General features: G+C 39.9%; 1 protein-coding gene across 1 annotated transcript; it reads left to right on the top strand.

The window, feature by feature from the left end:
- The first annotated feature begins 15,082 nt into the window (after positions 1 to 15,082).
- On the top strand, positions 15,083 to 17,529 carry MSX1 (msh homeobox 1). Its single transcript, XM_044282970.1, has 2 exons — positions 15,083 to 15,611; positions 16,461 to 17,529. Exons 1-2 carry the CDS (start codon positions 15,188 to 15,190, stop codon positions 16,883 to 16,885), a joined length of 849 nt encoding a protein of 282 aa, XP_044138905.1. The 5' UTR covers positions 15,083 to 15,187; the 3' UTR covers positions 16,886 to 17,529.
- The last annotated feature ends 224 nt before the right edge of the window (positions 17,530 to 17,753 follow it).

Here is a 17,753-nt window from a genome sequence, read left to right as displayed (position 1 = left end):
GACCGGAACAATGGTAGACTTGTGTAGTAATTATCCACGTATAGATGGTAACCCTTATCCAGCAGTGGGTGCAGTAAGTCTCCCACTAACTCCTAGGATGGGGGGTTATTCTGGGGGTTCAATCCGGGTGTCCCTCCCTTCATAAACCCGGAACTTGTGAGTGTACCCAGAGCTACTCTCTCAGACTTTATACAGTTCTATGCCATACCTTGTCCGCTTGCTGGGCAGATACTGAAAGAATCTTACCTTCCCTTTGAAAAGTAATAGGGATTCGTCTATGCAGAAATTTTGTTCTGGGGTCTACACTTCTGAAAACTTTGCGTTGAAGTGGTGAAGGACAGGCCTAATTTTGAACAGACTGTCAAATGCGGGGTCATTCTGGGGTGGGCACTGTGCATTATCGTTGCAATGCAAAAACGTAAGTATTGATTGGAAGCGATTTCTGGCCATGGCATTACTGTAAACTAGAGTGTGGTACAAGACATCCGCACTCCAATACTGATTAATCTTTGTTTTTTTAATAACGCCCATATACAGCAAGAGCCTCCAAAAAGTCATCATCTCTGCTGCATTTACTGGGGTCCAACCGAGGGGTCTAGCATAGTGCGATGTGGGGTTCTGGGAAATAAGTTGCTGGGCGTATAAATGTGTTTGAGTTACCATCAAATTTATAAAATCTTCAGAGAAAAATATTTTTAAAAAAATCGATTTCAGTGAAGCCCACATAATCTATCTGAATTCCTGAGTTGCCCACAAACTCAGGAATTTAGGGCTGATAATCATCAGGGGGTGGGGTCCATATGGGGTCACTCTGGGGGGCTGTCTCCACTGCTACCCTGGGGCACCTTCTAGAGGGTCCCTCATCAGTGGATGATGATGATGATGATGGAGTAGAGGAGTAGAGGAAAGTGGTATCCTCTTCACCTTCACTGGCAGACAGCATGGCGTATGCCTCTTCAGCTGAGTAAACTCGTTGGGGTGGACGGGCCATTTTTATTTTATTGGGGTGTAATGTGTGAAATGTGTAAAACTTTATTTAGTGTGAGGGGTGTGTATTTTGTGTTTTTACACGCCAAGGGGCTTGTAATAAATTTGAAATTAAATTAAGGAGAAAAAAAGATAAAAAATCCCCCAAAAAAAAATTGCAGTACAAACTGAGCAGACACGATCAGTAATGGACACTACTAATTGATGCTCAGTGGTTGCAAAATGCAGGAAGGGACAGGGATGGAGGGTGGTTTAGGGATCTGGAACTGCTGCAAATGAAAAAAAAATCAGAACAGCAATTCCAGATGTTCTTCTTCTTTTCTTCTTTCAGCAGCAAAAGGTCAAATCGCAGTGGTGGTGCACCACAAGTCCCAGCAAGCCAACAAGCAGCACAGAGAAGGACAGAACCTCTCTGCACGCAGTCACCAGCTAGAATGGCTGCCTGCAGACAGATTCAGCACTTTCCTGTGCTGCTATAGCGCTGCCATTGGCTGGAGCGTTGTTCCAGACAATCGCAGCGCAACCAGGGGACGCCAAACACTGCCTGACCTCGGGGGAGACAGGTGCTGACTAGTTCAGCACCAGTCACCCCTGTACAACCCCCCTGCAGCTCCATGAATGGTTAAAAAACCATCCGGAGCTGCGATTGGCCGGAATGCAGAAACCGGCCAATGACAGTGATCTGAGCTGCAAGGGGGCGGATAAGCCTCCCTGTGCCGGTAGCAAAGATGACTGCCTGCCGTGTAGAGCAGCCATCGTACCTTGGTCAACAAGCGATTTCGCTCAGGGACCGGATGTACATGTAGCTGTACGGCGCTAGGATTTCTGACCCACTTTCCAGCGCCGTACATGTACGGCACAGGTATCCTACGGGTTAAACACCATTTCCATGACTATTGGACCCGTTTCTCACCCCTGGTTTGCTAACAAGTCCGGTCAGAGAGGAGACTCCTGCACCGCTTCTCATCTCTCAATCACTCCATAACTAATGCAGTAAATTCCATTATGATTATAAAGACTGAGTAGAACTGAATAGAGACCATAGAAACAGTTCTTCATTTTTCGGATTTGCATAAAAAATAGAGAAAAGAAAGGAAAAAAGATTTTATACAGCCTAATACATTTAGGCTGGTTGCATATTGTATAAGGCCCCTTTTACACGAGCGAGTTTTCCGCGCAGGTGCAATGTGTGAGGTGAACGCATTGCACCCGCACTGAATCCAGACCCATTTATTTATATGGGGCTGTGCACACGAGCGGTGATTTTCACACATCACTTGTGCGTTCCGCGAAAATCGCAGCATGTTCTATATTCTGCGTTTTTCACGCAACGCAGGCCCCATAGAAGTGAATAGGGCTGCATGAAAATCGCAAGCATCCGCAAGCAAGTACAATTTTCACGCATGGTTGCTAAGATGACAGTCTATTCACTGCATTATTTTCCCTTATAACATGGTTATAAGGGAAAATAATAGCATTCTTTAATACAGAATGCTTAGTAGAAGGTCAATTGAGGGTTAAAAAATAAAAAAAATTAACTCACCTTCTCCTCTTGATCGCGTAGCTGCTGTTCTCTTCTTACTTCTTTAATCATGAGCTGCCGGCTAAAGGACCTGTGGTGACGGCACATCACATGGTCCAAATCACATGGTCCATCACCGTGGTGATGGACCATGTGATTGGACCATGTGACGAGCTCAGTAACGTCACCACAGGTCCTTTGACAGGTCCTGAAGAAAGAACAGGAGACCGGGAGCTACGCAATCAATTGGAGGAGGTGAGTTAATATATATATTTTTTTAACCCTCAATTGACCTTGTACTAAGCATTCTGTATTAAAGAATGCTATTATTTTCCCTTATAACCATGTTATAAGGGAAAATAATTACATCTACACACCACCGAACCCAAACCTGAACTTCAGTGAAGAAGTTCGGGTCTGGGTACCACAGTCGTTTTTTTATCACGCGTGTGCAAAACGCATTGCACCCGAGCGATAAAAACTGAACAACGGAACGCAATCGCAGTCAAAACTGACTGCAATTGCGTATCTACTCGCGCGGGTTTGCCGCAATGCACCGGGATGCATCCGGACCTAATCCGGACACGCTCGTCTGCAAGGGGCCTAACAGTTGTGTCCGTCCTTTTGCATCAGTTATGCATAGGATTGCATAGGATCGGTGTTTTACAGGATCCTGTTTTTCTCCTGTTTTTCTTTCTCTTCGCAAAGAAAGCTAAACGGTGATGTGAACTCAGCCTGATATGTGATGATATTACTGTCACTGAATTATGCCAAGTGGCAGACACGGGGCAAAAGAAAACTTTTTTTTATTTATTTTTTATTTTACAACAGCTGCAATACTAAAACAAATAATAGAAATGTGAAATAAAAGTCAAGGTATAACATCTAACACGTTAAAAGGGTTGTCCAGCCTCGAGGTCAACAACTCCAATGGTTGTAACCTGTGGCCAAGTAACCTGTGGTCCTTCCATTCCTGAGCCGCTGCCACGTTCCGGGCCATTTCCAGTCCCTGACAAGCAGGAAGGGGTTTAGTGCTATGACTGTGCAATGGGTGCCTACCCCTAGGACCCTCTATAACGTGACCCAGGTGTAGGAATGCCGAGTGGTATAGTGCGGCCTAAAATGTCTCTCTATGTGTCACGGTGCTCCTACCTGGATACGACTGGACCCCAGGCTTTGGCTCCGAAGCAATAAATAGGGGGAATAATTGAGGACTTTGAAAGAAAGATTGAGTCCAGAACTTGTAAACAGCAGCTTTACTTGAATAAACGTTCATCAGAAATAATCTTCAAGCTTTGTCTTGGTCCCAGCAGGCTTTAGCATTAAAACTGGCAGGCAAACTCGACTCTGCTACATCTGTTTCTCTCTGGCTCTGCTCTACTGACAGGCTGACTGTATAACTCAGATTCTTCTGTCTGCTGCACCTTCTCTCTGTAGTCTGACTCTTAAGTTATGTCAGGGAACTTTCCTCCTGGCTTCTGAGGCTTTAAGCTTTGGCCTCCATGGCCAGCAGAACTGAGGGTGCTCTGGCTGGCCTGGACACGTCCAGCAGAGATGTGCCCTGCACACCTGTCCCCTAGCAGGGGATAAGCTAGACTTACTCGAACTTCTGCCCCACCCTTCCTGCAGGAAGTAGGACTCGCCCACTTCTCCACAGAGGGGGGTTTAGAATGGAATGAAAAGCTCCATTCTACCTAAGTGCCATATTTGCTGCCACCTGCTGGTGAACCAGGCACATTACATGTGAACATAACAGTTACATAACTAAATAGGAATGCACATTGTGGAGAACCTGGAATAAATGCATAAGATGACATGAGGTTAGACCAGTATAGATTGTAGCAAAGTGCAGAAGTGGTAACACCACTCTGGGGTGTTACAACTGCTGCCGCCAATCACTGGCGTTAGCAGTCAATTGTGCTAGAATGATACATGACATGGAACCGCTGAGGCCAGTGATTGGTAGCAGTAGTCATAGAACCAAACCACTTCTGGTCCTTGGGGGGAGCAGCTGAGAGAATGACTGTGAGGCAGGCAGGTAAGTCACTTGTTTTATTTACTTGGCCACAGGTTACCAACTTACCACCATTGGGGTTGTCGGCTCCTGGGCTTAATCCAACGGAATGCAAATATTAATAGTTATAGTGGTAGCATTATTAATATTAGGAGGAGCAGCATTATTATTAGCATTGCAATGATGATGATTATTATGACTTTTAGTAGTGATAGTATTACTGTTATAAGTACTAGTAGCATTACTATTTATTACTATTTATTAGGACTCAGGGCAGTAACAAGTAACCATGGAGCCCAATTACAAAGATTGGTATGGGCTCACACTTTACTATGAGCACTTTCATCAGCAAGTTGAGAAAAGCTCACGATTGGTTCATGGGATAATGGACACAGTGATGTCACAGAACAGGACTAATGTACAAAATGATGTCATCCTACAGAAATAAGGTGCACTGTGATGTCACAGCGCAGGGATAATGCTCACAGTGATGTCAAAACATTGGCAAAATGCACACAGTGACATTACAATACAGACATGTAGGGGCACATTTATAAAGACCTGCGGGGCACATTTTCTACACCTATAAATGATGAATGAGATGGGCCTGCCGACTCTTCCCACCCACGCCACGTTCACTTTTTTAGACCTGGCATGAGCGGGGTGAAATCGCAGATTGCGGCACAAAAGACCTTCGCCCTGCAATACCCCTAGTTTAGGCGTATTTCTGTTTCAAAAATGACCCCCTAGTCTTCTCAGTGATGATGCAGAACAAGTATAATACAAATAGTGATGTCCCGGTACAGGCATAAAGCATATAACATGGCACAGCATCAACATAAAAAATGGCACCATTTACCCGTTTCCTCGTCATACAGTCAAAAAACATAATGATGTCACATGCAGGTATAAAGCACGCAAGACACACAATGCAGGAATAATATCGCCATGTTACAACACAGTATAGCTAACCATGGGGCCACATTCAATGTCTTATGCCATCTTACATTACTAACCACCAAATGTTTGAGGCGATATGGGCCCCCTTAGCTGTAGGGCCCCATAGCAGCTACCCTGGTAGTTACGTCCTCGTTAGTTCTCCTATTAGTAGTACCAAAAGAATTGCTGTTAGGCCAAGACTGTCTGTATTCTGAAGTCCACAAATTGCCGATCTGCAAAATACGGAAACCCTCCATGTTGCACCCGCATTTTTTGCAGATCCATTGACTTCAATGGGTTAGTGGTCTGCATTTTGTGGCCAAGTATAGGACATCTTCTATTTCTTTGAGGAATGGACATACAGATTTGGAAAGCAGACCGATCATCCATTGTCCACAAAATGCTGTCCAAGGACCCATTGAAGTCAATGGGTCAGCAAAAGAATGCAGATGGCACACAGATCACATCCGTATTTTGTGGATCCACAATCTGCGGGCTGCAAAATGGATAAGTTGTGTGAATGATGCCTTGTGCGTATAATTTATTATGGTACTAAAACTATACTTAGTATCACTGCTTTCATTATTGCTGTTCTCTTATGGATGTAACCACCCTTTGGCACGGTACACAAATGTGGGAGGGAAACTGATGCTGGAATGGATCTCATAGTATTTTTTAGGATCAGGCGCATCAGGAATAAAGGCTGGTGACACATACAGTACATCTACCGTGTCCGCCAGTGGCAGAAAACAACTGGCTGGACACAACTGATGTGTGTACCCATAGTATTATTATTAGTGTTATCATTTTTTATTATTATTATTATTTTTATTATTATAATTACTACTATTATTATTGATGTTCTTATTATTATCATCATTATTTTTTTATTATTATTATTATTATTATTATTATTAACATCATCATTATTTTATTATTATTTTATTATTATTATTATTTGTATTATTATTAGATTATTTTATTATTATTACTATTATCATTGTTGTTATTATTATCAGCATTATTTTTTATTATTATTATTAGTAGTAGTATTATTACCATTATCATTGGTGTTATTATCAACATTATTTTATTATTATTAGTAGTAGTACTAGTATCAGATAATGTTATTATTATAAACATTATTATTATTATTAACATAATTTTATATTAGTATTATTATTATTAATATAATAATAATAATTTGAATTTTAAAAGAATATTTTAAAACAGTAGAAAGTGTGAACACTGCAGTTCCCAAACTAATGATGATAATTATCATTAAATTCCATATATAATACATACATAAAAAAAGTGTTAAGAGTTAAATAATAATCATAATAGTAATAATAACACTAATACCACAAACAGCAAGAATATATCTCTGCCATAATCAGTACAATATAATCAGCAGGTTTATATTATGTACATTACATATCCTGCATGCACTGGTGAATATACCAATGTATACAAACTGGTTACATAACAGCATCACACCCTGTAATGGATGGAGAGGATCACTGGTATGGAAGTGAAGGGTTTTATTGTCTGGAACAAGCAGTGTGAAGGGTTTGCTGGTACTTGTAGTGCCACACAAAGCACAGAACTACAGATAATTCCATGTGATGGGTAATGTGACTATTGCCCCCCTTCTGATACCATCCCTAGGACTGACCTGGGACTGTTTGATTCCAGATTTGGGCAGGTCCCAGTGTCTCCCTGACATCTTAAAACTTAAATAACCGTAAGGCATTGTTACTCCCTGGCAGCCAAGTGCCTCGTTACGCCCGATTGAGCTAATTGCTTTGAAATAGGATATATTATGTATAATTATAGACTTCTTGGAGGAGACGTCCTGCCTCTCCTTTCATGTTTCACAAGTGCATCATAATGTCGCGATCAAATTAATTTGGGCCACTTGAATTTTTGCATTCCTCTGAGGCCAGCACCCGGGTGGACAATGACGCCTTGTGACAATGTGACAGACTGTCTGTGGTCAGGCAGGAAGCGGAACAGGCGCTGGGAGGGCATCCATTTCACCAGATTTCTGGCCATTGCATGAGTACAATAATATAGGACGGGCTGCTCCTTTACCACTCTTGCTTGAACTCACAAACTTTTAATACTTGACATTTATCTACAATGCAGAGATTGAAGCAAAGCTTCATTTTTTTTGTGTTAGGAGAACCCAGCAGACACCAAAGAACGAACCAGCATGTGCCGCCTGATACAGGGGTCTTGGCACAGTATGTGCAGCCTGATAGAGGAGTATTGGCACAGTATGTGCAGCCTGATAGAGGAGTATTGGCACAGTGTGTGTAGCCTGAGAGAGGAGTCTTGGCACAGTATGTGCAGCATGATATGAGTCTTGGCACAGTATGTGCAGCCTGATATAGGAGTCTTGGCACGGTATGTGCCGCCTGATACAGGGGTCTTGGCACAGTGTGTGTAGCCTGAGAGAGGAGTCTTGGCACAGTGTGTGCAGCCTGATATAGGAGTATTGGCACAGTACGTGCAGCCTGATATAGGAGTCTTGGCACAGTATGTGCAGCCTGATAGAGGAGTCTTGGCACGGTATGTGCAGCCTGATATAGGGGTCTTGGCACAGTATGTGCAGCCCGATAGAGGAGTCTTGGCACAGTATGTGCAGCCTGATATAGGAGTCTTGGCACAGTATGTGCAGCCTGATACAAGAGTCTTGTCACAGTATGTGCAGCCTGATATAGGGGTCTTGGCACAGTATGTGCAGGCCGATAGAGGAGTCTTGGCACAGTATGTGCAGCCTGATACAGGAGTCTTGGCACAATAGGTGCAGCCCGATAGAGGAGTCTTGGCACAGTATGTGCATCCTGATATAGGAGTCTTGGCACGGTATGTGCAGCCTGATACAGGAGTCTTGGCACAATAGGTGCAGCCCGATAGAGGAGTCTTGGCACAGTATGTGCAGCCTGATATAGGAGTCTTGGCACAGTATGTGCAGCCTGATATAAGAGTCTTGGCACAGTATGTGCAGCCTGATAGAGGAGTCTTGGCACAGTATGTGCAGCATGATGCAGAAGTCTAGGCACAGTATGTGTAGCCTGATAGAGGAGTCTTGGCACAGTATGTGCAGCCTGATAGAGGAGTCTTGGCACAGTATGTGCAGCCCGATAGAGGAGTCTTGGCACAGTATGTGCAGCATGATGCAGAAGTCTAGGCACAGTATGTGCCGCTTGATAGAGGAGTCTTGGCACAGTACGTGCAGCCTGATATAGGAGTCTTGGCACGGTATGTGCAGCCTAATAAAGGGGTCTTGGCACAGTATGTGCAGCCTGATAGAGGAGTCTTGGCACAGTATGTGCAGCCTGATACAGGAGTTTTGGCACAGTATGTACCGCTTGATATTAGAGACTTGGCACAACATGTGCTACTTGATACAGGAGTCTTAATGCAGTATGGCGTCTTGGCACAGTATGTGCCACCTGATATAGAAGTCTCTGCTTGCTGCCGACTTATAGAAACCTTATGGTTTTTTAATGCAGAAGCTGAAAATGAAGTTTATCTAAACACTTTGACTCAAAGACTGATACCATTTCCTAGAGTGGACAATCTTTTGGGGGTTAAATACAGTACTCATACGAATCCCTCCGGTCTGCTTTGCTACAATGTATCAGTAAAAGTATCACAGATCAACTTAAAGACGATTGCCTAGAGTGGATACATTGTGTGAAAATATTCAACAGTAATGGGTGTGCAGATTTTCATCCTCCTAATAGATTTTGAAATTCTGAGTAGAAAATACATTACAAAGTTGTAACAAAAACTTATTCTGTAGAGTGACTAAGCTAAAAAAAAATATAATCTGGTAAAAAGTGATTATATAAACAATATGGGACACTATCCATGAGCCTGTCTATACCTATTAGTTACAGTGCAGTGTTTTTGGCATTAGTTACCATCTTCTATATAGCATGTACCTACTTATAATATCTGCCGCTCTTATCCCTCAGTCTGTGCTCTCCTGGTAACTCATCAGTGACACTTATGTCGTGTATCTGGGGCACCAGATGCTGCAGCCATTAGAACTCAATGAAATGGTATTTGACAGTAGTAATAAGCCAGGTATTTTGCTGCTGTCCGCAAGTCTTTGTAGTAATAGTATAGCTATATACCAGCATATGCCAGTACAGTATAGTCCCTCCAGAAGTGTTTGTAGTAATAGTACAGCTACATACCAGTATATGCCAGTATAGTATAGTCCCTCCTGAAGTCTCTGTAGTAATACTATAGCTATATACCAGTATATGTCAGTATAGTATAGCCTCTCTGTAAGTCTTTGTAGTAATAGTATAGCTATATACCAGTATATACCAGTCCGTGTAGTAATAGTATAGCTATACTACCAGTATATTCCAGTATAGTATAGCTTCCCCAGAAATCTTTGTAGTTATAGTATAGCTATGTACTAGTATATACCAGTACAGTATAGTCCCACTAAAAGTCTGTGTAGTAAGTATAGCTATATACCAGTATATTCCAGTATATAGTATAGCTTCTCCAGAAGTCGTTGTAGTAATAGTATCGCTATATACCAGTATATTCCAGTATAGTATAGCTTCCCCAGAAATCTTTGTAGTAACAGTATAGCTATGTACCAGTATAGTATACCAGTGACTGGTTATGATTGATGCACTTACCAGCCATCCTATAGCCCTATGATAAAAGCTGTATCTTTCTCTATGGCTCTGTGCACTCTTGCGCTGCGGTTTTGTGTATCTGTACAATGTGTACACAGCACTGTAAACCTATTAGGGGAGCACAAGGACTATTTGCCTTCTCCATCTCCAGTTTATAGAGTCTGCAAGTCTGACAAGTTCTTCTAGGGTCTCCAGTGTCTCCAGTCAGCAGGCACAAAGGGATCTTGTCTTGTGAACTCTTTCTTAACCACTCCACGACACTAAACACAAAGCTAACGTTGACAAAAGGCAGACAATGTCTTCAGATGACTTCTAGAGGCCTTTATATTCAGCCCGAGCGTCATTTGTTGTATTCACATTGGAATAAAACGCTCTGGGTAATTGGTTTTGATAGGACATTCATTATATTAACAGAAGCTGTTTGGGATGCTAATTGTTCAATATTGTTATCTAGCGCCAAGACCCTACTGAGCTCCACATTCCCAAACCAAACACAGGAGCAGATACAGGAGCAGATACAGGGGCACCATATACTGCATCCTCACACCATCCATCCCATGGGCCATGGCTGGGGAGAAGAAAACTACCACCCTCATCAGACTATATCATCACACCAAGACTCACTGATTTACTGCACAATATGTGTTTCATCTGTTACTATTTACTGTATGGAAAAAAAAGCTGCACAATATCATTTATATAATGTAATAGGGATTGTATTCCTACACACAGAGAGTGGATGTATGGATAGTTATATCAAAAGTAACATTTAAGTTAGTATTTGTATTAACAGATTATTTATTACCCATCTTCATTCATATTCATATTCTATGAGAGAGCTCCAGCTATGGACCTCTGATATGTAAAATATTCAATGCAAATAATTCATTTATAGTTATATATAATCATAATATAATAATAGTCAGTATCAGTACACAATGTAAATATAAATATACATGTACTAAACTAGTTATAGTAATATCTACCTAATATCTATATATTTATATTGGGCAATAGTAAATGGAATGGAATAAATAGATAGAATATATATATGAGATAGATAGATAGATAGATAGATAGATAGATAGATAGATAGATAGATAGATATAGATAGATATTAGATAGATAGATAGATATAGATAGATATTAGATAGATAGATAGATAGATAGATAGATACATATAGATAGATAGATAGATAGATAGATAGATAGATAGATAGATAGATAGATGGTATAGATGGATTCATGAGTTGTACATAGATAAATATAAGTTATTGTCGGTACAGATTCCGGGTATCTGCTGTGTATGGATGATGACTATGGTCACAGCTGGGTATTGCTCTGTACAGGGCTTTGCTGGGACTTCTGGTTCCTCTTGCCCCGTGTTTGGTCAGTGACTAATGCAATATCAGCTATACACGGACTCCCTATGTTTGCTCTAGGTTTACAGGGGTCGGGGCTGCCCCCACCTCAGTGACATCCACAGTCTCCTAATCTAATTTACTGTCTAATAGACGCTAACTGTTAATCAAAGGCTCTGGGCATCATTAGAGAGATAAGGCTAATGATCTGTGTGCACAGACAGACAGACAGGCAGACATGTCACCTTATCACCAGCCTACCCTAACCTGCCTGGCTGACAGCCTCTCCATACAATGCCCTGGATAAGGGGCTCTAATCAAAGCTGCCATCACCCCAGGGGTGTGTGGATTTTAGGGAGCCCTGTGCATGTGGCTGGAGAGCGCTCCCCTGCAGACAGGAGGGCTGCTCTGGGAAAGGCTGGGGCAGGGATTGTTCAGGCTGAATGGCTGCCGTCCCTGCAGGGCTCCTTGATGTGACTTCACCTCCTCCTCCGTGGTCCCTCCAGCCCCAGCCTTTGATCAGGCCGCTGCTGGCGCCTAAAACAACATCACTTGTCTGCCCATTACAGCCCTGACTTCTGGTGACACCCTGTGTATACTGGCAATTAGCAATGCAGACGCTTCCCTGAGAGGACACCGAGCCAGGGGAGGGGGACCCCGAAATGTACCCAGTGCCAGGGGGGTCACCGGGGCACTGCTGTGCTAGAGAGAGAGATGGATAGAGAGATAGATAGATATAATATAAATAGATAAAAAGATAGATATGATATAGATAGATAAGTAGATAGATAGATATTAGATAGATAGATAGATAGATAGATAATATATAGATAGATAGATAGATAGATAGATAGATAATAGATAGATAGATAGATAGATAGATAGATAGATAGATAGATAATAGATAGATAGATATGAGATAGATAGATAGATAATATATAGATGGATAGATGGATAGATAGATAGATAGATAATAGATAGATAGATAGATAGATATGAGATAGATAGATAATATATAGATGGATAGATAGATAGATTACACATATATGATAGATAGATAGATAGATAGATAGATAGATAGATAGATAGATAGGAGATAGACGTTTCTGCATACAAATACCTGTACAATAATTCTCTTCATGTGCACAGAAGCAATAAACCCTATAGATTGTTACAAATCAGCGCAGTATAAATATTAACCAATATGCACAGATGTATACTGTTATGTACTATGATATATGTATACTGTTATGTACTATGATATATGTATACTGTTATGTGTTATGTAATATATGTGATATATGTATACTGTTATGTGTTATGTAATATATGGGATATATGTATACTGTTATGTACTGTGATATATGTATACTGTTATGTGTGATGGACTGTGATATATGTATACTGTTATGTGTTATGTACTATGATATATGTATACTTTTATGTGTTATGTACTATGATATATGTATACTGTTATGTGTTATGTAATATATGTGATATATGTATAGTGTCATGTGTTATGGACTGTGATATATGTATAGTGTTATGTATTATGGACTGTGATATATGTATACTGTTATGTAATATATGTGATATATGTATACTGTTATGTACTGTGATATATGTATACTGTTATGTGTTATGTACTATGATATATGTATACTGCTATGTGTTATGTAATATATGTGATATATGTATACTGTTATGTGTTATGTAATATATGTGATATATGTATACTGTTATGTGTTATGTAATATATGTGATATATGTATACTGTTATGTAATATATGTGATATATGTATACTGTTATGTACTGTGATATATGTATACTGTTATGTGTTATGTACTATGATATATGTATACTGCTATGTGTTATGTAATATATGTGATATATGTATACTGTTATGTGTTATGTAATATATGTGATATATGTATACTGATGATGTGAAGTTCTTCTATTCTGTAGTAACCTTTGGTTGTAGTTTTCTCTATTGATTATCTGTGTGGCTGTATAGACCGATATTACTGTCGTTAATATACTATGTGTCTGTCTTCTCTCCACATTATTTATTGTGGAGATATTTTCTCTTCTTCCCTTACATACCTGATGTAATCCTGGATGTGACCGGTAATGTTTAATAACGCCAGGATACAGCGATCAGATGTGTAAAAAAGATATCTGCAAATAAATGATCGGTCGGTGCAGTGTGAGATGACATGTCCAGAGCTATGGAGGAAATGGTTCTCCCACTGATAGATCGGTCAGCAAACCAATCAAATCCACCTCACCCCTTATTTTCGGGTATTATATAGTCTGTCTGTATGTATTGTACAGATAAATACCAGATAGACAGATTATATATATATATATATATATATATATATATATATATATATATATATAATACATTTATATATAGATAGATATTGTAGATAGATAAATTGATAGATATATATTAGATGATAGATAGATAGATAGATAGATAGATATAAAAAAATAGATAGATAGATAGACACTTATGCAAAATGGCAGCATCAGATACAATATAGGAAAACAGAGAGAAATTGAGATACAAGCCGAATGGAATTCACTTGGGTAAATACATTTGTTTTTACTTTTTGGAGTGTGCTGCCTATTTACTATTTTTAGATAGAGATAGAAAGATAGATGGATAGATAGATAGATAATAGATAGATAGATAGATAATAGATATATAATATATAGATATTAGATGATAGATATGAGAAAGATAATAGATAGACAGATAGATAATAGATAGATATGAGATAGATAGATAGATAGATAGATAGATAATAGATGATAGATAATAGATAGATATTAGATGATAGATATGAGATAATAGATAGATAGATACAGAGATAGATAATAGATAGATAGATAGATAGATATTAGATGATAGATATGAGATAGATAGATAGATAGATACAGAGATAGATAGATAATAAATAGATAGATAGATACTGTATTGATAGATAAATATTGTATATAGATACTGTAGATAGATAGATAGATAGATAGATAGATAGATAGATAGATAGATAGATATGAGATAGATAGACAAATAGATAATAGACAGATAGATAGACAGATAGATATGGAGATTTGGTAGCAGTAAAGGAAAGTTGTTAGTGTCCTTGTCTGTTGCTGGAGATGTCTCACTTACAGTTGTGAGAAGATAAGGTGGACAGGACTGAAGAGAAGAAAGAGGACCTGGCTCCTTTGATGGTGGATTAGGAGTCCTAATAATAAACACACTAATTATTCTTCATTTGTGTTGAGGGTCATTTTCAGCTGCTGTTAAACAATCTGATTTGCATTTCTTTTATTTGACAAGTCAACAACAAGGTTGCAAATCACAAAAAAGGGCAATTGGGTAAGTGTATGAAAGGAGAGGGCTCTGCTGGGCTGAGAATGGGCGCAGCTCCAAGGCAGGGAGAGCAGTGTGAGAGGGTTGCTGGGGCCTATCCCAGGGCTGCCCCCTCCCCCTCTCACCTCCCATTGGACCATACCATTATTGGCTGCTGCTTTATTAGCAAGAAAGTGCTGAGTCTCAAGCTTGAAGTATGACAACAAGCGGGCAGCCTGCTGCTGAGGATTTACATCGCTGATCTCCCATCCAAGGCACATGTCCTCTTGCTCTCTGCGGTTTGGAAGGATCACTTCTGTATGGCCCCTGGTGTTCTTATGACTTCTTTGCAGCTTGGTGGAGCAAAAGTTGAAAGCCCAACTTACAGCAAGACAACCATGCAGACCAGCCTAAAGATGGCAGTGGAGGAAGAAAGTGACCACAAGCCCAGGGTGAATGCTGCAGTCCTGCCCTTCAGTGTGGAGGCTCTGATGGCTGACAGGAAGCCTGGGAGGGACAGGGACATCTCCAGCCCGACTGTATCTCCACTGGCTGGGACTTCTCAAAGCCCAAGAATGGGCTCCCTGGCCGCAGACACCCCCAGCTCCCCTCCTCTGTCTCACAGTCACTTTACTGTAGGAGGAATCATGAAACTCCCAGAAGAAGCACTTGTCAAGTCTGAGAGTCCTGACAGAGAGAGGAGCCCCTGGATGCAGAATCCCAGATTCTCTCCTTCCCCAACAAGTAAGTGCTGGATTTCTCTTCGTTTAGCTGTATTAACTCTATGCTGCCTGTGGAAAAGTTACAGAACTTCTTCTGTGGAATCTTATAAGGGCAGTGCATTGTGCTTGTAACCTATGGAGCACAGTTTGCTGGCAACTCAACAAAGCAATATAATAATATAAAAACAAACCAATACTGCATAATATATAGTACAGCACACAAGGGAAAGTAATAGCTTGTTATTAATATTGTTATAACTATTATAGTAGTAGTAGCAGCATTATTGGTAAAATGAGCACATTATTTTTATAATATTTTATTATTATTATTATTAGTAGTAGTAGTAATATCATTATTATTAATACTACTACTTTATTAATGTTGTAATTTATTATTATAGTACACTATTTTATTTTTACTACTAGCTTCACCATTATTAATATCATTACATGTTTATATTATTTTAGTAGTAGTTTATTTATTACTATATTATAATTATTATATGTTGTTATTATTATTATTAGTAGTAGTAGTAGTTTATTATTACTATATTATAATTGTTATCATATTTTATTATTTTTATAAGTAGTAGTAGTATCATTAATATTACTGTATTATTATTAGTAGTAGTAGTATCATTATCATTACTATATTATTATTATTGGCAGTAGTAGTATAATTATCATTACTATATTATTAGTAGTAATAGTAGTAGTATTATTAATAATATTACTATATTATTATTCACTTTCGATAGCACTATTACACTAGTATAAAAATCTTGAAGCCCGATACTGTTGCTTACTTCTTGTTGGTGCCACATCTTTGTCCAATGCTGTTTCTAAAAGTGCCTTCTTTTGATCTCTTCAGGGAGGATGAGCCCCCCAGCTTGCACTCTAAGAAAGCACAAAACCAACAGGAAACCAAGGACTCCCTTCACCACCTCCCAGCTTCTGGCCCTGGAGAGGAAATTCAGACAGAAACAATATCTTTCCATAGCAGAAAGAGCCGAGTTCTCCAGTTCCCTCAACCTCACCGAGACTCAGGTCAAGATCTGGTTCCAAAACAGAAGAGCCAAAGCCAAGAGGCTTCAAGAAGCAGAGCTTGAAAAACTCAAAATGGCAGCAAAGCCCATGTTGCCACCAGCTTTCGGTATCTCCTTCCCACTGGGGACTGCTATGCCCACAGCTTCATTGTATGGAACCTCCAATCCTTTCCATAGGCCTACCCTGCCAATGTCACCCATGGGACTGTACACTGCACATGTTGGATACAGCATGTACCATCTCTCTTAATAAGTCACTTGAAGCCTAAAATCCAAGACTGTTGGCAAAGACCTTGTGTGACGTCTTCCCCCCCAACCATGACTTGTGTCACTATTTATGAATTCCTAGGGAATTCATCAGTAGAAATACTAGATCACCTCAACATGTATTGCCATTATCGCCTTGTTAGCTGCATCTGACTAGAGGAACCCTACAAGCCCACTTGTGGAAGCTGGACCATGTGTAGAGCAACCTGGAAGTCCAAGAGCCAAAGTTCTTCTTGTTCCATCCAAAAAATTTGGTTTGATTTAAAGAAGAAAAAAAAACTTAAATGAGTTCACAAACCTTACAGTAAACTGATGGTGCAGCAGTCCTGTGGTCCACAACCTCAGGCTTGCTTACCAGCTGCCAGCACATGCTGAGAGTTGTAGTTTTCCAACAGCTGGTGAGCCACAGGTTGCAGAGCACTGCTGTAGACTATAGCAAGGGGTGAAAAGGCGCCTGGAATGAGATGACTTCTCATCTGCCTTGATCCTGGTGTCAGCAGATGACATGGTCGATAAAGGGATCTATATGTGTAAAGAGAATTGTCTCTTCCATGTAAGAGATGAGGTATTTCTAGAGAACAGCACTGTCTGTTTGCCTCCTGTTACCGCATTCGTCCCTTTGGAAGGGATGCATTATGTAATATACTGTATATTGGAAATTTATTATCATTTATATTATAGTTTTATTTGTTAAATAAATTAATTTTAATGTAGTTTTGTGGTTCTCTGTTTTCTTATTTATTTATTTTTTTGTTTTTTATTATATAAAATGAGACAATTCGGGGAATTGTGCAGCAAACAGTTATGCAGAGAGCCTTGAAAGTTTGACTTCACCTGGCTTTGACTGTACA

The sequence above is a fragment of the Bufo gargarizans genome, chromosome 1 (genome assembly GCF_014858855.1).
Source record: "Bufo gargarizans isolate SCDJY-AF-19 chromosome 1, ASM1485885v1, whole genome shotgun sequence".
Taxonomy (NCBI): domain Eukaryota; kingdom Metazoa; phylum Chordata; class Amphibia; order Anura; family Bufonidae; genus Bufo; species Bufo gargarizans.
The sequence above is the reverse complement of the archived record's forward strand: the minus strand, read 5'-3'. Positions and strand labels throughout refer to the sequence as shown.

What these genes read in the sequence shown, in the direction of transcription:
- MSX1 (XM_044282970.1), top strand. Translation starts at nt 15,188, where the DNA reads ATGGCCCCTGGTGTTCTTATGACTTCTTTGCAGCTTGGTGGAGCAAAA. An exon ending in ATTCTCTCCTTCCCCAACAA is followed by an intron (nt 15,612 to 16,460) that starts GTAAGTGCTGGA and finishes TGATCTCTTCAG; the next exon opens with GGAGGATGAGCCCCCCAGCT.